We start from the raw sequence: 23,814 nt of genomic DNA on the forward strand, positions 1-23,814 counted from the left end.
ATAAATGAGGGAGATGGAGATGAGATTAAAATAGCTATGGGTTTTAGTGACATAGTAGTATAAAATCATTTCAATTCTTTTTTTTTTTCCATAAAGACTGAAGATGGTATTGTGTTTTTAAATCTCCGGTTTCTAAAATGCAGAGCTCCTAGTCCTTCCCCTTTCTTTGACTTTGGGAAGGAGTAAAGGTGTATGTGTGTCTGTGAGTTTGAGTGTGTGTAAATGTGTGTGTGTGTCTGTGTAACAGGGGCATTGTGACACACACACACACACACACACACACACACACACACACACACACACACACACACTTACACTGTGAAGCCACAGCACAAAAAGCTTCCTTCATTACCATTGCACCTTCCATGTGGGGACAGGACTAGATCCTGATTGATGGCCCTGGCAAAGCAGGCACCCTATTGGTGAGCTAGCTACCTGTCCTGTCCCAGGGAGGAGTCTGGTGAGTTAAAATTTACAAAGCACTTAGCACCAACCCTGCCATGTAGTAAGTGCTCAATAAATTGTACATACATTAATTCAGATTCTTCCAGTGCAACTTTGATTGAACCTGCTGCCAATTCAAGTCCACTGCCAACATTCCATAGGAGGGGACAAAAGTTTCTGCCTTGGTGAGTATAAATCCACACATAGCCTGAGGGTCCTACTGCATTAAGTACTTACCAAGGTGGGGCAGTCATTAAGAATGTGTGCAAAGGGGAGGTTAATAGAGTTCCCATGCCAAATTGATTCAGCAAAATGTTTGAGGTTCCTGGGAGGTTAGGACAATAACAAGATATTTTTATGTCAGAGTGTCTCAAACATTGTTAATGTGTATAGGAATTATCTGGGGATTTGGTTAAAATACCTCTTCTGATTGGCCATCTCTGAGGTGGACCCATGCGTCTGCACTGTAACACGTTCCCGGATGATGCTGTGGTGCAGATGGCACCTGACCACACGTTGAAAAGCAAAGCTTTCTTTAAAACTCAAAAATCCCAAGTCTTACCCCCCCCCCCCGCCCCCCAGCGCCTGCTTTCGTTCCTTGATTGGTTTCAGCACCTGTTGCATGTGTGGTCAGCATAGCGGGCATTCTCATAACCCAGCTCCTGCCCTCGGCCGGGATCCCGGGTGACCCGGGCAAACACACACTCCTGAGGGTCATGGGCAGGTTACTGAGTCAAGACTGCCAAAGTCCCGCCATGATGTTTTCCTTTTCTCTCCACCTCCTCCCTCTTCTGGCCTGCCCCTACCGCGGGATTGCTTAATAATAACAAAGTCTGCAAGACAATCTCAAAGCAGCGTTTTTCTTGTTTGCCAATTACCTAATTTCAGAATGCGATTCACAGATTTGCAAAATCTCCGTGTGTGGAGACAAACAGCTTCTCCTTGAAAGATGATTGAAAGCAGACACCACTCCCTTACTCCCCCGCGAAGAGGTGACAGGAAAACTAAATGAGCGACAGTATGAAGCATCCCCCCTACACACGCACAACACACATACACACACACACATGCTTGGAAGCATGTAAATTCAACTTTAATAAAATGTCTACACACCGAGCGCACACGCATGCGCACGCGCACACAGCAGAGAATCTGGTTCTAATTACTTGTACTTTGGTTGAACTTTGGCGTTTCCTTTGACTTGCTCCCTAATGTATGTGAGCTGGGGCCTTGCAGTCCTGTAGTGAATCCACAGAAAACGGGGTAAAAATCCAGACCGACCGTCTTTGGTGCCAATAAAAATGAAGCCCAACTGAATGTTTTGACCAAAAGCAACACTTTGCTATTCTCTCTTAATTAGTTGAAATTACGCCCTCCCACTGGGTCCTGGAGCTCAGACTCAAAATTCCCCTGGGGCCATGCAGGAAATGCCTTTTGCTTTACAGCTCCTTTTTCTTTTAAGGCTCAACTGTCCAGAGAGTGCATTAAAATACTGTCTTAATACATAGAAGGTTCTTGTTAAAAAAAAAAAAATGCTGGGCTTTCATAATGCTTGATGCCCTACATAAAACCCCGAAATCTGTCAACATGGTTTAGCCAGCAGTAAATTAGTTCTCACAGAGAAGAAGAAGGAAAAAAAAAAAGTATACTGGGGTCTCTCTTAAAAAATGTTATCTGTTACTTAATCTAACCTTTAGAAAAATGCCAGGCATGTGAGGAATTGTGAAGGGAGCTATTGTTGGAGACTTTCTGTGTGTTTAAATGACACTCAGGTGTGTTGTAACAACAAAGACATTTATACTGTGTTTGCTCAGGTGAGTTAGGTTGGTAAGTGCCAAGTCCTCTTAACAGACAGCTGCATTAATTTTTTCCCTTTTATTTTGGAAGTGCATTAATCCTCTGAGAAGTGTCGATGTTTAAAAAAGCATTGTCACTGGGAGCACTGCTATACTGTTTTTGCACCAGCTAGGTCAGTGGAGATTTCCTTTAGTTTGTTTTTGTTTTGTCTGCAGATAGCCTCTGAGTTTGAAGTCTTCAGGGTTGGTAGTACTTCTCAAAAGCCCATCTGCAGACCAGTGTCCATTCGTCAAATGCCTGTGGGCAGTCCGCTGTGAGATAAGGGCAGACATTGAAAGCAAGTGTTTAGAAACTTTTATAGCAACTTGACAGAGTTAATTACATGTCTATTAAAACTTCTCATTGCAAAGTTGTAGCATTGTAGCTTGTGTTTCAGATATCTGTTAATTCCTTTTCTCTAGAGATTTTTCACATATGTGGGTAGTTTTCATTACGTATTATATAGAAATTTATAATGACATAAAAATCAGATCTTTGGCCCGGGAGGTGGCATAGAGTGCATGTGTTATGAACTCTCTCATGAAACAAATACATTTTTTAAAAAATGAATCCCTAAATATATACACTTGTGTATGTACATATGTATACATGAATATATTGATATGTTATAAAGTTATATGAGTATGTATTTAGAGGGTTATTTTTATTGAATGTTACCAACCCATAAGGGAAGAGCAAAAGTATGAAATGGTATTTACAAAGAGATTATCCGAAAATCACTGATTTAAAGGAAGTGCCTAGGGGTGGCAAAATATTGGACTGTGAGAAAAGTCACAATGTATGTTTCTATGTTTTTCTATGCAAACAAACAAAAAAATGTATCATGGCTTCTAACAGCCCAGTAGCTTACTTGGATGGTGTTCTGCTTGGCTCTGTATGCAACCCAGGTTTAAGCCTAGGCCCCACCACAGTGAAGGAAGTTTTGGTGCTGTGATTCCTTTTCCTCTCTTTCTCTCTGCCTACTCGATCTCTAACTTAAGAAGAAGTAGACAGTACCTATTTCCTGCTGTGGAATTCTGTTGTTGGTTGCTGGTACAAATGCCACTTTGATTTAAAGTCCAATAAAATCAGCTTGAATTTTCTACAAGGCAAATGACTCTGGCTTTGTCTTCCTCTGTGGCAGCCATCTCAATGCTGCATGGATGGAAAGATTCAAAAATAAGGGCTAGAAGCTTCTGTCTTTGCAGATTTGGTGCAGCTGGCTGTCTCCTTGAACTAGTGTGGAGCCCTGAAAAACCCCCTCAGCATCTCTGGTGCTGACTCTGCTCTGGGCAGGGACACACAGAGCCAAGGTTTCCTCTGGCCTGAGGAGCAGAAAGAAGTTCCTCTGACATGGCCGTTCCCTGACAAAGCACAACTGCCCATCTGGCAGGCAGTGCGGATGCCACAGTGGAGCTGCTGCTTGTTGGGGGTGCACTCATCAAAGAGAGGACTATGTTCATAAGTAAGCAAAGAGATGGGAAAAAGCAGGAGGTAAAGCACAGATCCCAATAATGCCTCAAAGTCTGCTTTTTCAAACTGAAATCTGATCAGCGTGACAATTGTTTTATGAGTGACACAACCTCTCTTCCCCCCTGGGAAGTCTAAAAACTCCCTTTTTGGCCTGCCTGGGACCCTTGAATGAGCAATCCCAGTACACATTGTCTGCTGAGCCTGCAGACTTTTCCAGCAAAAAAAAAAAAATGTTATCATTCCATAGACTGATTGTGTTAGCCTGGAAGACAGAACCAAAAGTTTGAAGCCTCTCAAGGGCATTGGATGAATCTAACTTTAATTTAAAGGGACTAATAGATTATTGACATAAGCAGGACGACTGGACAGATCAAAGGCTGAACACTGTGGAGCTACCTTAAATACCAAAATGACTAGTGAAGGGGAGCCGTGGACTCTCCTCAGCCCTTGTTCCCCACTGTCATTAAGGGGCTGGAAGGAGAGAAGGGAACAAGGAGTCAAAAGTAGGGTACTAATAAACACTGCCGATGCATATGGTTGCTACATTAGCAAAAAGGCCAAAGGTTGCATTAAAGTATGAATCTTCTATTATATTGATACCTTGTTCTTGTTTTAATTCTAGAACTAGTCTCGGCCTATTTGCATAGGACCAGCTTTGGCACCAATGAGATTTCCTTTCTTTTCTTTTTTGCTTTCGTTATCGCAGTTATAAACCATACAAAGGAAATAAAAGATCAAGGATTTTCACTTTTGAAGGGTAATTTAATATATGTACTCAAATGTTTAATTTTTTTTCTGAAGATGATTATTTTTGTCATGTGTAAGTCTTTTTATGTTTGTTTGGTATTATCTCTTTTTTAAAAAAAATATATACTGAATTATGAAGTGGAGAGGAGAAAGAGAACTAGGGCATGACTGGCATATGCAATGCCACAGTTTGAATTCAGTACCTCATGCCAGTCCTGTGTCTTAGCCTCTATGCCAACACCCAGTTAGCTTGGGATTATTTTATAGCAATCCCTTTGTGGGATTTGTTGACCTTTGTAGGATTCAAATCTCAAACAACTAAATTCTTCCTTCAAATCCTAGACTGCTCTTTTCTAGGAAGCTTCCCTTGAGTTCTCCTGTGTTGAATAAGGCTTCTGATTCCACTGTTCCCAAGCTGCAACAATTTGGATTCACTGGGATATATGTATATATATTCTGATGTTTGGTTCCCATTCCTAGGCAGTTTGACATAGTGGTTCTGGGACACAATCAGGTCATCAGGATATTAAAATTTTCCCCCAGCTAGTTCCAAGGTACAGTTTGAGAACTACTGTTTTATATTCTCCTTACTGGCTCAATATCTGTTGGGCCCAGCAAGGAATTATACACCATGGACTTTCCATAGCATACAACACAACAACTAGCATCTGAAATAAAAAATTATACTTATGTGCTCATATGGAAAAATTCAGAGCATGACTGGTAAAAACACCACAGTCTTAGTTCAAGTCCAGAGCTCTCACCATCCGTGGTTTACAACAGAACCTGTTCATTCATGGCAACTGTTCGTTCATTGGATTCATTCATATATTATAAGCAACTTTTATCCATTAAAAAAAAAAAGGCTTTTTACTAACCTTGCTAACCTATTTTGGGATTTCTGAGGCCTTTCCCTTTTTTGTGTGCTTTGTCCTAGTTTTCTTGGGTATTTAGTTGCCCACACTTCGTTTTCCTCTCTCTGGGAGAGTGAAGTGCTGGACTCTGCAGCACATGTATTTGAAGTGACATGTTTATGGAAATCACCACCCACTTTTGAAATTCAGGGCATAGTTCTGACAGCTGAATCCAGCCTGAACAGAATTCTATTTACAATGTTCCTAGACAAGCCAGATTAGCTGTTCTACACTAGTAAGTAGACCATTAAAGCACACCCTCGCCCACTTGGCCGTTGTGGAGAACACAATGCAGGATTGATCACAGTAGGGAGGCCAGGACTCTCTTGGGAGTTGTAGAAATAGTTGGGCTGAAGTTGAGGCTCAGAAATAAATTCAGTCCCAACAATTTGGAAAGCAGCTAGGAAAGGCATTTATCACATATGTGCATATGAGGAGTGTAAATTAACACACCAGTTTTAGAAGTCAATTTATTGACTTGAATTTAAAACTAACAAAGAATCTGTACATGTCCATAGCTTTCGAATGAATAATTCCATTTCTGAGAAGTTACCCTCAGTCAGAAATGGGTTGAGATTGGTTACAAAGATGCTCAGCATGATGGAATATTTTCAGGGACAAAATATTTATTGACGAAGAAGTAAACTCATGACATTCGTTAAACAAAGTCTCAAACAGAATTTCAGTATAATTCCACTGTAGTAAACAAGCAAACAAACCAGAAACAATTACATGTGTAGAAAAAATGGTGTGGAATGCTATATGCCAACATGTTAATAGTAGTTTACCCTGAGCAAAATGGTTGTGTGTGTTTATTTTCTTAGATTTTAGCAAAGAGCAATATGTTAGTTCGTGGCTTTAAGAAGTACTGTTTGCTTGCTGATGTCATTATTACTCATTTGCTTTCAGGGAAGGTGATTAGCTTAGGGTGAGGAATGATTTTTCCATTCATAACTTGATAGCTGCTGAGCTGATAAACTTTAGTGACAGCTCAGATGCCAACCTTTCTGTGGAACACATGTCACAGTTGTGCCCAGTTAGCCAGTGTAAGGGCTTCTATGTCCTTGAGACCTCAGACCTAGCTAGTATCTACTAGCACTGCACTACTCTAATGAATTAATTCCAAGATTCATCTGTATTTTGAAAATACTATAATTACAGTCAAAAGGGAGAATTAATTACTTTTATTAAGGAAACTATTTGGTTTCTAATTTTATCATTTAACAACTTAGAGGGACACTCCGTACTCGGAATGGAGAAAATGGGAAAGTTCATGTGTTGCTTCAACAGTGATGTATTGATTACCTGCTTGAGCTCAATCCCATGAAACTAAGCATTCTTGGGGAGCGACAGATAGAATTTAAAGTGGTATATACATTTCTAAATTTAGACACCATTGAGAATTTTATTAAGAAATAAAATTATGAGTTATAGTAGCCAGGAGTGAAAAAAAAAAGATTATTCAGAGAGCTAATTTGTTCCATCACTGTTAAATCCAGTGCAGCATGGAACCACCATAGCTCATTGCTGAGAAGGTGATAATTGCTCCAGCTCTAAGTGATACAGAAGAACCAGATATGTGAAGGACCGACAATTTCAGGTAGAGGAAATAGTGCAACAGACTTGAAATTTGATGAGGACGTGGACTGTTTAAATGATGGAATCGAAGCCCAGTGTCAGGACCTAGTGTATACCCAGTAAGGCATACACTAGGAACATTACGAGACATGAGGAACCTGATTCAAGCCCTCAGTGCCCCCATGTAGAGGGGGAGCATCACAGGTTGTGGAGCCATAATACAAGTGTCTCCCCACCCTACCTCTCCCCCAATTCTTTCTCCCTCTCTCTTCTCTCTCTCTTATCAGGAATAAAATTTTAAAAAGCCACCAGGAATGGTGGAGTCATCTTGCAGCACCAAACCCCATGATAGCCATGGTAGCAAGAAAAAAAAAAAACAAAAAAAAAAAAACAGAAGCAAATAATATAAGAAAGTAGAAAAAGAAAAAGGGGGAAAAATCAGCTTTCAAGAACAATTGGGTTGTAGTGACCCAGAGATAATCCTTGTGGCAAAATTAGATAAAATAAAATGAAAATAATGTTAAGACTCAGTAACTGAGAAAGGTCATTGAATTCAGTGATATTATTGAGGAACTGTGTCATCAAGAGGATTATTTGTTGTTAGACATTGATGTCTTTACTGACCATTGAAGAATAAGAGAGGGGTACTAGTTTTAATGTTCTCAAACAATTTTCATGGCTGCTTACTCTACTAGAGGGTAGAGTAGGAGGTATGGAGAAGCCAGTGCAGAGCTTATTGGAATAGCTGAAGTGGCTTAGTATCTTGATCTGGTAGATGGATTGTGGGAGCTAGATTAATAATTCCCTTTAGGGCCTAGAGTGGGCCTTCCTTGTGGAAAGTCTACATAAATGACAATCCAACCAGTAGAATTTCTAATCTGGAAAACGGCAAGTCGTGGAACAACTGAAATTTTTATACACAAAGAAGTGGACTGTATCTTGTGTATTACAAGACTGAAAGATTCTGCAACATTATTTGATCACTTTCAATCACTCCCTCCCCTATTTCCTTTATACTTGAGACGCTATTTGTGATAGAAACAGGGTCAAGTCTTGCCTTGAGTTTGAATGTAAATCTGAAAAGTATGTACTGGGACCATCAGAACTGAAATTCCATGAGTTTCCACTTCCCACAGACTTTGAATGAGTACACTGAGATGGGGAATCATATATTTTTAAATGTAAAATAAATAGCAGCATGGCTTTGCCACTCTGCACATCATTAGCGTAGCCTAGTGTTTCTCAGACATTGATTGTGTATTTCACCAGTGGAGAAGTTTGTCCAAATGAAGATTCTAACTCCATAGGACAGACTTGGGCTTGATAGGGTGGGTGTTTTATATGTTTCAAAGTCATGCTGAGGCTACAGTACTCAAGAAGCAAAGATCTTCCTGATACTGTTCATGGATGTCATGTATGGTCACATACTAAAAGCCCTCCCCCTATACCTGTTGAGTGATTGCTTTGGGCATTTTCTACACATGTCCTAAAGAACAGCAGATTCAGACAAGTCATTTCAGAGACTATAAGTGAGTCAGAAACAAGAGGAAACAGAAAAGTTGAGAAACCCTGGGTTTACGGTATACAGGTCCAATTGTCTTGTCTCTACCACTGCCTGCTCATCTCAGACAACTTCCTCCTTCACTCCTCTGAATTTCTGTTTCTCTTGAGGGTAGCAGGACAAAATGATGATACAAACATCCCCCCCTCATTGAACAGCGGTGCACTTCAGAAGAGAGAGAGAGAAACATAATGCTGTGTATACTATAAAGTACCACAATAACAATATGCCCTCCGCCATGTCCATAACAAATGACAGATGTGTCTGTGGGTTTCACCCGTTTGTTTAATTACTGCTGACTTTGGGGCAGAGACCCATGAATACACTGACGAAAAAGAAACAAACTGAAATAATGCTTTCTCTTTCTCTTTTTCTCTCTCTCTCTCTCTCTTTTTTTTTCCTCCCCTCCTTCCCATCTCCACTGCAGCCATTGAAACACAGAGCACTAGCTCTGAGGAACTGGTCCCGAGTCCTCCATCGCCACTTCCTCCTCCTCGTGTGTACAAACCCTGCTTCGTCTGCCAAGACAAATCATCGGGGTACCACTATGGGGTCAGTGCTTGTGAAGGGTGTAAGGTGAGTATCCACGGTTCTGTGTCCGATGGCGCTTCATGCACCCTCTCCAGGTGACCGACCTGAGATGGGCTGCTTTGACATCTGTGCTGTCACCTCTAGGCAGTGTGATGGATTTGTCTGCATGTGGTGGCTTTCATTTCCTCCTCACATCTCCTTGATTTAAAATTCATAAACGTCTGCAAATTACTGACTGGGGCTAAATCTTAAGGATCTTTAAAAGACTCTCCAGAGCAGTTCTTTTAAGATTCTAAGAGCCTTTTGAAGGAGCCCTGAAAGCATAATTCTGTTTCCACTTAGAGCATACTGTTTGATGTCTTCATAGTTTTATTTTATTTTTAAATATCACTGACAATCCACTGAATCAACTTGCAGAGAATCTAGAGTCACAATTGGGATTTATCTTCTGCCCATTTCCTCAGTACTGTGACCTTTGAATTACAGTTTGATTTTCAGCCTGTAAGGACTTGCTACTGTGTGTGTATCATAAATTCAGGGGAGCTGGATTTAGAATTCCTCCCTACCGAGTAACGGAGGTAGAATATGTGTCAGTGAGGACATATCTGCTTTGAATCAACTTAGACAAATGTTATTGAGTCCAACTGGCTTAATTGAGTGGAAGAACTTCATGTTGTCTTAAAGAGAGAGAAAGAAACAAAGAATGATTTTCACAGGCAGATTCTACTTACTCATAGAAAATTTTGCATAGACTCCATGACTGTGTTCAGCTAGCCCATCCCTAGATACGTTTAAGGTCTTCTGAGTTGGTTGGTCACATCTGTTGTTTATCTGTCTTATTGTGTGGTTCACTTATAGCTGTTAATATGTTGCATGATGTTACAGATGTTCCATGGAATTTTGATTTGACTGATCAGTGCTTGTACCTACTGTTATTGTAAGCATTGGTTAGGCAGTGTTGTTTAACAAGTCATCTTTGAACTAAGTGACATATAACAGAGATCAATTACTTAGTTTACAATTTTATGTATTTTTAAAAAATTTTTATTTATAAAATGGAAACACTGACAAGACCATAGGATAAGAGGGGTACAATTCCACACAATTCCCACCACCAGAATTCCACATCCCATCCCCTCCCTTGATAGCTTTCCTATTCTTTATCCCTCTGGGAGTATGAACAAAGAATCATTATGAGGTACAGAAGGTGGAAGGTCTGGCTTCTGTTAATTGCTTCCCAGCAGAACACGGGCGTTGGCAGGTCCATCCATACTCCCAGCCTGCCTCTCTCTTTCCCTAGTGGGGCAGGGCTCTGGGGAGGCAGGGCTCCAGGACACATTGGTGGGGTCATCTGCCCAGGGAAGTCAGGTTGACATCATGGTAGCATCTGGAACCTGGTGGCTGAAAGAGAGTTAAGATACAAAGCAGAACAAATCGTTGACTAATCATGAACCTAAAGGCAAGAGTATTCCAGATGAAGATTTGGAGTCTCTGTTTTGGAAAAAGCTAGTAGGTCTATTTTAGGTATATTCCAGGGGGCCCATGACATTACTAGTTTTTGCCTGAGTCTGACATTTAATATATAGGTGGACCCAAGTTATTGTCTGGGAAGATGGTGTCATAGCTAGAAAAAGGACTAGAAAGCTGGGTCAGGGAAGAGAATAGCTCTCAAACATGGGAAAAGTAGATAAATATTGTTAACTGTAAACTCCTTTGGTTTGATCTGGGGCCCATATTCAGCACAGGAACCTATGTAACCTCTGCATCCCTATAGGCTCGCATTCTGTGCTCATGGCTAGGAACATTCCAGGTTGCAATAATTTCAGGACCCATGTTCCTCGGGTAGTAGGCAGAGTATGTTATCCAACCTCCCTTCAGAGAATGGAACATTCCCTACCATTGTTGATCCACATTGAGGGCAAGGTCCTATAGGGGTCCACAAAAGGGTCCATTTTATTGTTCCTGATGGAGATGACCAGTGACAGTGAAGAGAGGGATCTGTTAGAGGTCTAGGCCCATCATGTCTGTGTGGGAATCCCAGGACTCCCTGACTAGGGCCCCAGGTATGGGGTGGTCTGGTAGTGACTAAAAAGTCATCATTAAAGTATGCCGGTCTCTTGCTTTTATTCAGCTTTTGTAGTCCTTACTTTGTCTGACAAGGTTAGCTTTGGAGTGATTGAGGGGAGTGTAGTTTACAATTTTCTTGGTCAGCTCTTTAGGTCAAGTTCCTCTGGATAGCTTATCTCATCTTAGCTATGTTGCATCTGTTTTAGGTCAACTGTAGGCTAGCTAGTTGGCTCTGATTCCAGGGTTGCTACCTACTTGTGGGCCTCAGCCTTGCTCTGCCTGTGGCCTCTCAGCTCTATCAGGCTCATTCACAGAGCAGGGGTTCCAGAAAAGAGAACAGGAATACGCAATGTCTCTGAAGTCCTAGCTCACAAGTGGCACATTACCCCTTCTGCCAGAGCAAGTCATACTACCAGTCTGAGTTGCAAATTCACATTTAATGGGTGGGTATATAGGTAAAGGAGATCTGGGGTTGTTTTTGCATGAAGTCTCCCACAGTATGTCTAATTACCTATGAACACAACATGGAAAAGGACTTGATTCTGTTTCCTAAAGCCTTACACAGTCTGGCTGATCGTGGAGGTGTTGGGTGACAGGGCTAGAAGATAGTTAATCCAGTAGAGCATATGGCTCATCATGCTCAAAGGAGATCCTGGGTTCGTGTGTGTGTGTGTGTGTGTGTGTGTGTGTGTGTGTGTGTGTGTGTGTGTGTGTGTGAGAGAGAGAGAGAGAGAGAGAGAGAGAGAGAGAAATAGGACCAGGAGGCTGCAAGTCCTTGAGTTCATTCCCTGGCATCATTAAAAATAAGGTGTAAGATGACTAAGTTCATCCCCTCAACATCTCATCATAGTTATGTGAGCTTTTCCTTTTTCAAGTAATTTAAGTCTACTTGTGTTTTTTGTAGGGTAAGGTCAGTTTGGGGAGACTCATTCAAGTTTTAGATTCCTTCTGCCTCTGGAATTTTGTTGATTGTTTTCAGGGAATGTCTTTTCCCTCAGTAGCTTCAGATTTGTTGTTCAGGAAGACTTTCACAGGAACTATTTGGTAGTTGGATAAAAAAGCAAAGCATCTGTGTACTCAAATATTACTTTATAACATTGGCAACCCTGAGTCAAGTCCACTGAAATGTATCTTGAGATTTGAGGAAACTTGGGTAAAATCTTCATTCACTTTGCCTACTTGTTGTGCATACACAAAATAAACCAGCTTTTTTAGTGCTCATGTGAGCATTAAATGAAAAGACACTCCTTTATTTCAGGAAACTTTTAAGTCATCTCATATTCAGAAATCATACTGAGGTATGTTGTAACTCAGCGTACCTGCTCTAGTTACGTACTGGGAAAAGAAATTTAAACAGCATGTCTCTTCTTGTGGCAGATTCCAGGGCCTACATATTAAGCTATTTCACAGTCCTAACAGTACAAATTGTTTTAATCAGCAATTAGTAAGTGAATTCCCTAACCTTTTGTTTTAATTTGGGATTCTGATTCCATTTGGGAAAAAAGCCCAGCAAAAACAGAACCCATACTAGCACAAGCAACTTGATAAACTCAGTTAAGTTCAGAGTCATGTCTTTTTTTAGAAGAGCTACAAGCCCAGTCAAGTCAGAGAGGCCCATCCACCATTTGCTAAGATTTAGAACTTTTGTATTTCAGATGAGCCTCCAAAAACTTGCATCACTTTCTCCCTGGTTGTGGAGAAAGGCAAAGCTGCATTTTTTTTTTTCTCTTTTGCTAGATAAATGGAGTGTCAAAATCCACAGAATTAGAAAACATAAAGGCAAAAGTATAATGTATCAGGCAAGGGAAAAGAAATATAACAAAAAAACTTTAAATGACTTTTGTCATCATCTTTAAAAATTGTCAGTGCAATGTGGAATTTATTGAGAAAAAAATTAAAACAACCATAGTTCAACCCAGAGAAGAAAACCCTTGCTAGATAGATTTATTTTCTTAAAAGTGCAGTTGACCTTGAATAAAGGGGGAGTGAGTGGGACCTGCCCACCGTGCAGTAGAGTCAGCTCTCTGTATACACAAAGGTTGCACAGTGCAGCTGGGAATTCAACCAGTGGACATCCTTGCTTGGTTAAATTAATGAATCTGAAACCTTGGATGGAAGAAGTCAGTGTATAAGTGGATCCATACAGCCAAGCTTATATTATAGTGGGGGGGGGGCAGCCTTAGGTTGTTGGTGTGTTTTTAATTTTTTAATTAATTTATTTGTTTTTGGATAGAGACAGGGGGAAATTGAGAGGGGGGGAGATAGAGAGGAAGAGAGACAGAGAGACACCTGAAGACCTGTTTCACCGCCTGTGAAGTGACTCCCCTGCAGGTGGAGAGCCAGGAGCTCGATCCTTGCGCTTTGCGCCACATGCGCTTAACCCACAGCGCTACCGTCCGACTGCCTGAGCTGCATAGTTTTATGGTTAAATTGTTCATGTGACGTGTGTTGGTCTTATCACACTTTACTCACGAATCTTCTAACATACAGTTAGTGTATTTCCACTGTTTCTCTATTACAAATAGTGCTTTCATGCATTGTCTTTAGAATTCTGTATATCAATTTCGTCTAAATTAAGAAAAATCAAATTTCCAAGTCACTGAATTTGTGCATTTTTAAACTTCTGATCCGGATTATCAAAACGTTCCCGAAAAGGTGAAGATGTGTGTGTGTGTGTGTGTCTCATATTAGTAAAAAAAAAAAAAATCATATTGGACACTTATCTATTAAGAATCTTTCCTTTGTGATAATAAAGTAATGAGTCAAGAAGCAACTTCTTTCCTGGAATCTTGCTGACATTTAATTTGGTTGTTTATAATGAGTCCTGTACATGACACTATTTTGGCTTCCCATCAGATACACCTGGCTGGCAGGTAAGGGTTGATCCATTGGCTAGAAATCAAAGATCATTGCTATAGTCTGAGAGCATCTGCACTCAAGTCTGACTCCCAAGGAGAACCAGTTCTGCCTGTCATGACCTGGATGACCTGATTGGCTATTGTTTGGGGGAAGAGCAGCTTTTTTTTTTTCTCCTTGGGGACCAAGTGGCAGTCTCACCTTCAGAAATTAGTGACTAGGTTGTGGTCCACCTCTGGGAATGATTAGTGGCTACCATGCTGATCCAGCAGCGCCATAGCAACATAACTACAGGATACATCTTGGGGATGCCCGTAGGGGATTTCCAGTTGAGCAATGGTTATTTTCTGAAGGGAATAAAGAGTGCATAAAATGTAGTGTGGTGAGCCAAGGATGTTTAACAATGTAAAGCAAACTAGCTAACTTTCATGGGTTCTTAAAGTTTCATTGCTCCTAGCTAGGAATTTTGCTTAATTTAGGCTTTCCTCATAATTTACATTTCCAGTCTTTGTAGCCTTCAAAGAGTATAGAGTCTAGAGTCAAAATACTAGGAATTGAATCCTGGCTAAGCTACAGGCTAGGTTTGTGATCTTGGATAAACATTCTTGATTCTCCAGGTCTCTCTTCTCTCAGGTGAAACAATGAAGATAATAATATTCCCTGATTCACAATATTGTTGTGAAGATAAAAAAATCACTATAAACTATATAAATTAGGACCTGACTCAGAGTAAGTGGTGTGTATACTTGATTATATTGCCACTATTGATTACTGATAATAGTGACTTTGACAGAATGAAATACTCTAGTATTCATTCTTGTAATGTCCTTTCAGCTGTTCCCCATTCTTTTATATCAAAACATGTGCTATCTCTCTCAAGATTCAGGTTAAACCTCAAACCACTTCATTGGACTTCCTGATTACGCTAGTCTAGAACGACCAACTGTTTCTATAAAGAGTTGCATAAAAAACATTTTAGACATTGAGGACTACCACTCAACTCTGCCATGATAGATGAAAAAAAAAACAAACCATAGAGAACATATTAAAGAATGAACTTAACTATGTGCTAATAAGATCTTATTTTTACAAACGATCAGTGGGCCAAATTTGATTCTGAAATCATCACTTTTCTGACCTCAGCCATAGTATGTAGTGATCTGCCCCTTCTCATAATTTCTGAAAGTCAGAAGTTGATGGCCAAAGTCATTCATGTCACATGTGGTAGGCTAGTAGGCCTGGGGTTGCTGTTCCACTTCCACACTCTAAAAAGTACTGATGCCCTGTGGCACAGGAGGTGACACAGTGGATAAAGCATTTGACTTTCAAGTGTGAGGTCCTGAGTTTGATCCTTGGCACTGCATGTGCCAGAATGATGTTCTGCTATGCTCTGTCTCTTTCTCTCTCCCCTCCTCCACCTTCTCCTCCTCTCTCCTATAAATAAATAAATCTATTTATTTATTAACTTTTTAATTTACCTATTTAAAAAAAAATACCAATGCCTATGTTTAGGGCACCATGGCTTGGGAACGTCAGGGTCATTCTCCCTGTCTAATATTTCTCTACTGCTACATTCACTTTCATCTCAATCATCCAAAGTCAGAGATCATCCCAATCATCCCAGTCATCCAAAGTCAGAGCAATTAGCAGTTTCCTAGTTAAGTGAGATATGCGCAAAGAATCCAAAGTCAGAGAAATTAGTAGTTTCTTAGTTAAGTGAGATATATGCAAAAACGCCTGGTATCTTACTTTGGAGAGATTTATTAAAAGTTTGCTATGAATTACTGTATCATCAGTTTTTCCTGCCTAAAAGCCTGTATGTTTCTAGACTTAAGGGAATAGACACATACTATTTCTTGTACTTTTATGCAGATCTTCACTGGGCTGACTTATCAACGATCAGGTCATTTAAGGTTGGCGTCAGTCATGTGATTGAACCTGGGTATTATGACTGAATGGCCTTTCCATGTTGTCTCCCCTCATCTGTTTCCATTAGGTAAACACCAATGTATGAATTTCTGGTTGCATAATATCCTGCTGTCCAAATAAGCTATGTAGTCAATTCTAGGCTCAGCTGAGGGGAGTAATCAATCCACACTTTAGGAAAAAAAGTGACAAGGTCATCTTGCAAAAGGGTGAGCATACAAGAACTGACACTTGCTTATGGACTATCTTCCATTATTCCATGGCTTTATGTCTTGGTATAGAAATCCCCTCTGTAAGCTCAAGGGTGAGTAGGAGAAAAGGAAAACAGACCTTGTTGGATACCTTCTCTATTCCAAGCATTTGGACATTTGATGCCCATGTGTCTTTGAGTTCTCACACCAACTTTGAGGGGTGGGGGCCTATAAGACTTGCAACTTACAGATAAAGAAAACAAGGATCAGAGAAGTTAAGAAGCTGGCCAAGTTCGCACAGCTTACTTTTTCTAGACTCAAAATTCTGTGCCTGTTGGATGACACTGTTTCAGCCACAGTCAGACAAAGTAAAGGAGGAAGCAGTGATGTGTTAAGGTCTAGACTGAGGGACTGGAGGGGGCAGCAAATTTAAATATAAATGGAGCAGGCAAAGTTCAGGAGAAAACAACCCCACTGCCTTGATGACTTCATAAATGACATTTTTACAATAAAATGTAAAAGAAAGAAGAGTTTCAAAGGCAGTCTTTCCCAAGAAGGGATAGCTAACAGACAAGCCCCACCCATGGGCATGCTCCCAAATGCTACTTTGTCCTTGTTCTCTTGGCTTTGCCCTTAATGGGTGGAAACTTCCCATCCATAAACCAGCATTGGGGAGGCCCTGTCCCACCGATGTGTAGTTCCCCAGGGTGAGGCCTGGCGCAGCCATGATTGCGTGTCTGCTCCAGAGGGCGCAGAGGAAATACTTGTTCAAGGTCACGTTGGTAGCCTTCTATTTAAAGCAGCCTCTTGGAGTTTAATCTCTACTAACCCCTCAGTCCCTCAGGACTAACTTCTTTTCTTTTCTTTTCTTTCCTGCCCTTTTCTTTTCTTTTCTTTTCTTTTCTCTTCTTTTCTTTTCTTTTCTTTTCTTTTCTCTTCTTTCCAAATGCAGTTGTATTCCTTGCTTTTGAAGAAGGGAGGCCCTCATCTTCCCTGACAGTGTTGGGCTGCCGGGTGGTTTTTTTCCTGGCAGACAGCATGTGATGTATTCAGTCACCAAAAGTTTTGCAATCAGGAAGATGAATGCCTGCACTTAATTTTAGAACTTCCATTAAGCACTATAAATGTGCTTAGTGATTTTATTTGACGGAGGCTATTGGAAATGACATTATTTTCTGTTTATTTATTTATTTATTTATTTTTCCAATAGGCATGGATAAGCATGGACATCATGCTCTATTTTGTAAAACAGTTTTTTTTGTGTGTGTGTGTTTTCTTTTTTTTTTTTTTTTGGCTTTGCTCACCCTGAAAGCTGTTTGTGTTTAGCGGTTTGCTACAGTACAGAGAGAACAGCAAGAACGTGATAAAGACAATAACAGACACAGGACAATGGGCTGGCAAGATTGCTCCCTTGGACAGTGTGCCTGTTTTGTCATGCCCTCAACCAAGGTTCCAGTTCGACCCCTACCACACTGAAGGTAGCTTCAGTGTTATGTTGTCTTTTCCTCTTTTTGTCTTCCTCTCTCTCTCTCTCTCTCTCATTGTACTTTATTATATACAATAATAGGTTACAAGGTTGTAGGGTTACAGCATACAGTTCCACACCATACTCACATCAACATTTATTCTGTTACCTCGTCCTCCTGATAGTAACCACCATAGTTCTCACAAAGCTGGAACTGCCACCCTCTATAATTCTGCTTATCCCATGGCAAAATTTTTCCCATTATTTTTCAATTCTGGTAGAGATGGAGGAATTCCACACTGCTCCACCGTCTGTAGAGCTTCTTCTGGTGCCGCACATGAAGCTCCAGTGTGGTACCCGGCTTCCAACCAGGGCCTCTCATGCAGTGGAGAGGATGTGCTATACTCGGTGAACTCTTCCCCAGCTTCTCCCCAGACATTTTAAACACCTTCTATAGGACAGGCTGTACGTACAGAAATTAAATTTTGGGTGTTTGTTCCTAATAAAAGTATATAGAGCAGCACCTGTTAGATCATAGGTGCACTGTAAAATGTTGAATGAATGAGTAGGGAGATCCACTGTGCTTTGATTTGTACTAAGACACTATGTGATTAGGGGCTGGGTGGGAACAGAAAGGGGAGCCTCAGATCTCTCTGGCACATCCAGGAAAGGCATTATTAGAACAGACCATTATACCAATGTGTAGGCATTTTCCAGATGAGGAAGGGGGCAGTGAAGTGAACTAGGCAAAGGTGAAAGGCAGGCTGGAAAGCAAAGGGACTTGAGACAGCCTAGGAGGAATCAAGGGGGAAGTGGAGACTTACCCATTCCACTCATAGTAGGTTTGCAGTTTTGCACAGCCCTGTGCAAGCTGCTGGGGATCAGCTAGGCATTCAGAATGCTCAGAAGGATGCCGTGCATACCAAACGCCTCCCTGGGAACCCCAGATGAGATTCCTGTTCACACTGTTTGCTATTTGTCTCCTCTAAAATGCTTATTACAACTTCAGTGAACTTGTTATTTATGGAGTCACCTGTTCACTATCAGTCTTTTCTGTCAGTTTATGAATTTCATTCTTTCTTTCTTCCTTTCTTTCTTTCTTTCTTTCTTTCTACCAGAGCACTGTTCAGCTCTGGCTTATGGTGGTGTGGGAGATTAAACCTGGGACTTTGGAGCCTCAGGCATGAGAGTCTGTTTGCATAACCATTATGCTATCTACCCTCCATCACAGTTTATAAATTCTTTTTTTAAATTTAATTTTATTTATTAATGAGAAGGACAGAAGGAGAGAGAGAAAGAACCAGACATCACTCTGGTACATGTACTGCTGGGGGTTGAACTCAGGACCTCATAGTCTGAGAGTCCAACACGTTATCCACTGCACCACTCCCCAGACTACCCAGTTTATAGATTCTAAGAGACTGAGGTGGGCCTCTTCTCACAGCTTTAGTACTTTGTACAGCACTCTTTGTGTGGTAGGGTGTCATGAATTAAGTGTGCTTTTTAATAAAAAATTAGATCTAGTTCCATAGAAATCAATACAATAATAAATGGCCTATAACAAAGCAAATATAATTAGATGGCAATGCTCAGAATAGTATCAGTTCATATATATTCTAATTCCATAACAAGCCATATATAACTATATAGGGTTTGTGATGATACGTACATGTAAACTTTTATGAAGTTTTGTAAACAGCATAAGCCACCGGTGGGCTAAACTATGGCTCTGTTTCTTAGTTACTTCTGCCTTTCACCTTCTAACCTTTACTTCAAAAGATAAGAACTCTTTGATATTGTCTTTAAACATACTCTCTAATGACAAGCATTGAAATGATATGCCCAAGAATACAGTGGATTCTTGGTGCTTTAATTATGAAAAAATTAAAAACATCACCATCTAGAATCTACCCTCGGTATCTAGAAATTTAGAGGCAGCTGAAATGGCAGTTCAGCTGGTAACTCCACTAGGCCCCCAATGGCTGAGAAAATAGTATCCTCCTCCTGGACAGGGCTTCAGAATGGGGATTCACTTTGGGCTGAGAAAACAGGAAAATCTACCATTTTTCTCTTCCGGTGTATGAATAAACAGGGAGTGAAATCTGAAATCGGAGGGAAATCTGAATTCACCTGGACCCCTTGTTTTTGCTTTTGTTTTCTCTCTTGTGTTGGTCTGATGAAAATTGTTGGGAAAGTGTTGAGTTTAGTGGGCTTCTCTGTCTGCTCCTCTCACTTGGGATGGCTGTGTCTGTGGGAATCTGAATCCTGGCATGAGCCGCAGGAATAATGAAAGGAACTTGCATTTGCGTCTTCTTTTCATCTATTTAAAAATACTTTCCCACATGAATTAAAGTAGGTCTAGTTTAACTACAGTTAAAAGAACACACCTCCTGTAGGCACAGGGGAAATTTTTTTTCCTACCTCTTTAGGCTCTTCTTGGACTGGTCAAGTGATCAAATTAATAGGATGGATTTGTAGGTGCAGAACATACCTAGTTACAAGCTTATGGAGAATCCACTTGGACAAAGATTCTAAAGTGGGCCAAAATGAACTGAAGAATGGGACAGGGACCTGAGGTCTTAGGCAGAGAGGAGGGTGGCTCACAAGACATGGAAAAGGTGACTCAGATTCTGTAATTAGATGTTTATCCTGCCATACAGATAAATTTCTCCAATAAAAAAATAATAGATGATAAAAATCTCAGTTCTGGATAATATCCGAATTGGGGATATTAGTTCTTCTAAGTATTTAAGGGAGTGGTAAAATTTTCTTCTGAGTTCACAGGGCCGGAGTTAATCTTAACTTGAAATAATGCACATGCCAAAGTGACACTTCATGAGCAGGCTGATTCCAGACTTCTTGGAGGAGATCTGCTCTTCATTACAAAATGTGCAAGGTCACACACAGAGTCTCTTTTTTTCATGTGGTCATTTAAGACATATATTCCTGATAGGTAGTTTCTATCACACAGTGATTAAAAAGCCAGCTTCCTTTCAATGCTACAGCCAGGCATTCATTTAGGTCTTTAGCATCAGTGCATTCTTGCATTATTATTATTGATTTAATAATGATCAACAAGACTGTGGGGTAAGAGCGGTACAATTCCACACAATTCCCACCACTAGAGTTCCGTATCCCATCCCCTCAGTTAAAAGCTTCCCTATTCTTTATCCCTCTGGGAGCATGGACTGAGGATCATTATGGGGTGCTGAAGGTTGGGAGGTCTGGCTTCTGTAATTGCTTCTCCGCTGGACATGGGCATTGACAGGTCTATCCATACCCCCAGCCTGTTCCTATCTTTCCCTAGTGGGGCAGGGCTCTGGGGAGGTGGGGTTTCATCAGCCCAAGGAAGTCAGGTTGGCATCACAGTAGCATCTGCAACTTAGTGGCTGAAAAGCATTAAGATATAAAGCAGAACAGGTTTTTTAGTAATTAGGAATCTAAAGGTAAGAATATAGAAGATGAGATTTGGGGTCTCCCATTTGGAAAAAGCTAGGAAGTCTATTTTAGGTATATTCCAAGGGGCAGTGCACTCTTAACTGTTGAAATTGGACAGAGCAAAGAAGCAGTAGCATAGTTCTTTTTATTTACTGAATCAGGCATAGTAAGTTTTATTCTATCATATATATCAATAATTAGATTTCACTTGCAGGCGAGAGTAACGCAGACATACCTGCTTCTTCAATGCCAGTGGTTGTAGTGGCATGCTTAATTGGCTGGAACTGTTCCCATGACAAAGACAGTTGTGCAAGATGTAATCAAGCGTTGTGCCTGGGTACAGACCTATTAATAAGATCATGAATTTGGTAGAGATAGCACTTTCTGTCTTATGTTTTTGTTTATTTGATCCTCATAACACTTAAAAAAAAAGTTTTACAACAGAATTTCCCCTCCTATCCATTTCACAGGTGAAAAAAGCTGAGATAGAATTTACAAGATCTGGTCCTAGCACCTACACCCTTGGTTTAGAGCCTGATTCTGTTACTAAATGCTTACTGGAGAAACCTGCTTGGCTAGTTCTCTAGACTGAATTTTCACTGGATCTTATCAAACTGCTTTTTTCAAAGTCTATGAATCTAAACATCTCCTTCTCTGCTTTAGATTTTTTTCTTTTAATTTTTTATTATCTTTATTTTTGGATGGAGATAGCCAGAAACTGAAAGGGAAGGGGAGATAGGGAGGGAGAGAGACAGAGAGACACCTGCAGCCCTACTTCACCACTCATGAAGCTTTCCCCTTGCAGGTGCAGGGGGTGGGGGGCAGAGGCTTGAACCTGTGTCCTTGTTCTCTGTAAGGTGTGCACTTATCAGATGCTCCCTTGCCTGGCCCCTCTGCTTTGACTGTTTGGGGTCAGACTCAGTGATGGTAGAGGTTTATCTGGGGTTAGACTCCAGTGTCATCCCACGAGGCAAAAATTATAGGTAGTCAGAGTGACCCCAGAAAAATCCCCTTGGAAAGCAAACTGCCAGATACTGGCATGTGTCTCTCATTAAGACCTATACAACCACTTCTCCCCCCAGCTTTGGAAACATGTTGCCGGCCTCCCTTGCAGAAGGAGCTGAAGCCATTGTTTTCTGTTTTCATGTCGTACCAAATAGGTGTGTTTTTGAGCACAAGAATCGTGCTAGCACATCTCACCGTGCAAGTCATGAACATCTTATGTCTTTCTAGATTTCTCCTTGTTACTGGGTTCCACTTACCGTAACAGTTTCTTTGAGATTGGAATTTCTCGTGTGGGTTTTTTACTGTCTTTGTTGAATGGCTGTATTTTTTTTTCCTCTTCAGAAGGTCTGCTAAATGTCTCATATGGATAAGCAATGCCAGAATGGGGAAGTTTTTATTCTGTGAACCCTAGAACTCATCCCTGGAAGAAAAGATAAAATTCTAGAGAGGGGAATAAAAATCTGTGTGCATCTCCCATCTGTGTACAATGCTACCATTGTTTGGGGTAGAGGGGAGAAGCCAGGGGGTCTGGCAGGCCTGCCCCATTAGAGCCTTGTTCCTTGTTCCATATTGAAAAGATGACATTCCTTTGCTAGCACCGTCCTGCCCAGATTGCTGGCACCAGTTCTATGACCAGCGCTGTCGCCTGGGGCATTTTTGTTTGGGTTGCTTTTGTTTTATTTCAAAAGCAGCAAAAAGTGGGCTGTGTAAGTGTACAAGGTGGGACTGTTTTGCTAAAGCTTGTCATCAAGCTTGTCAGTACCATTGAGGTGGCGTGCCTGCCAGGGCATCTGGTGCCTATTCACTCGGGTCAAAATCCAAGTACATTTAACTCAGAGACTTGTTCTCTAGTGTTACTAAAGTATCTGTGGGTATTAACCTGGGTCCCCTCCTCTAACTGGTTTTCATATAGCACTTCTTTTGTGATAGAAATTGGTGAGTTTGTAAACTAGGTATCCCAGTAGATAAAAAGTAAAATCCTGGGTGAATGAGAGAGCAGAATGGTTATGCAAAAAGGTATTTATGTCTCAGGCTCTGAAGGCCCAGGTTAAATCCCCTGCACCACCATAAACAAGAGCTGAGAAGTGCTTTGTTTAAAAGGGGGGGGAATGTTCAATATCCTCCCACTCAGCTTGACACCTCTTCCTCCACTTCTTCCTCCCACCCCCTTTTAATTACCCCCTTCCCTCCTTTTTTTTTTTTTTTTTTTTTTGGTGTGTGTGTGTTTCATTTATTTCAACGAGAGAAACAGCGAGGCCAGAGCACTGCTCCACTCTGGCTGGTGAAAGCTCAGGCATACTTCTATGGAGGCTTTATCTGGACTTGCAATAAATAAATCAGTAAATAAATAGTCCTCTATATTGGCTACAGCTCTAAACCGGGGCATGTAAAACGTACTTCTCAGGGGTCTGTGAGCCTGAAAATAAAAAGCAGTAGGCAACTCTTAAAAAAAAAAAAAAAAAGGTAGGTCAGCGAATGGAGAGCACATTTGGGTTTTATAAAGAGTTTTTATGGTTAAACAAATCTGGAGAAACCAGGATGATCAAACAATGTTAGTTCTCCTCTGTGCTTTCAAGTCTGAAAATAGCAGCATTCTAAGTACACAACCCCACCATTCATGCCGGACTGGGAAGTCCCCCAAACCATGAAAATTAGTCTTATTTGTCAAATCCAGTAGGGATCATCTGACTGCTCCTTAGGGAAATGAGAATTTTAATTTGAACCTCTCTTATCTCTGGTGAACTTTACTTGTAGACGTGCTGTGTTGTACCTGGAGACTTT

At 40.8% G+C, this 23,814-nt stretch overlaps 1 protein-coding gene across 5 annotated transcripts in view; it reads left to right on the forward strand.

Moving 5' to 3' along the window:
• The window catches only part of RARB (retinoic acid receptor beta), a 463,751-nt gene that overhangs the window by 296,073 nt on the left and 143,864 nt on the right, over nt 1-23,814 (forward strand). For 4 of the 5 annotated variants that reach the window (XM_060180445.1, XM_007517120.3, XM_007517128.3 and 1 more), the window contains exon 2: nt 8,981-9,129. The exons of the other annotated variant lie outside the window; for it this stretch is intronic. In XM_060180445.1, the coding sequence (XP_060036428.1) occupies nt 8,981-9,129 (149 nt within the window). The remainder of the gene's footprint in view (nt 1-8,980; nt 9,130-23,814) is intronic. 5 annotated transcript variants of the gene reach the window in all.

The sequence above is a fragment of the Erinaceus europaeus genome, chromosome 21 (genome assembly GCF_950295315.1).
Source record: "Erinaceus europaeus chromosome 21, mEriEur2.1, whole genome shotgun sequence".
NCBI lineage: Eukaryota > Metazoa > Chordata > Mammalia > Eulipotyphla > Erinaceidae > Erinaceus > Erinaceus europaeus.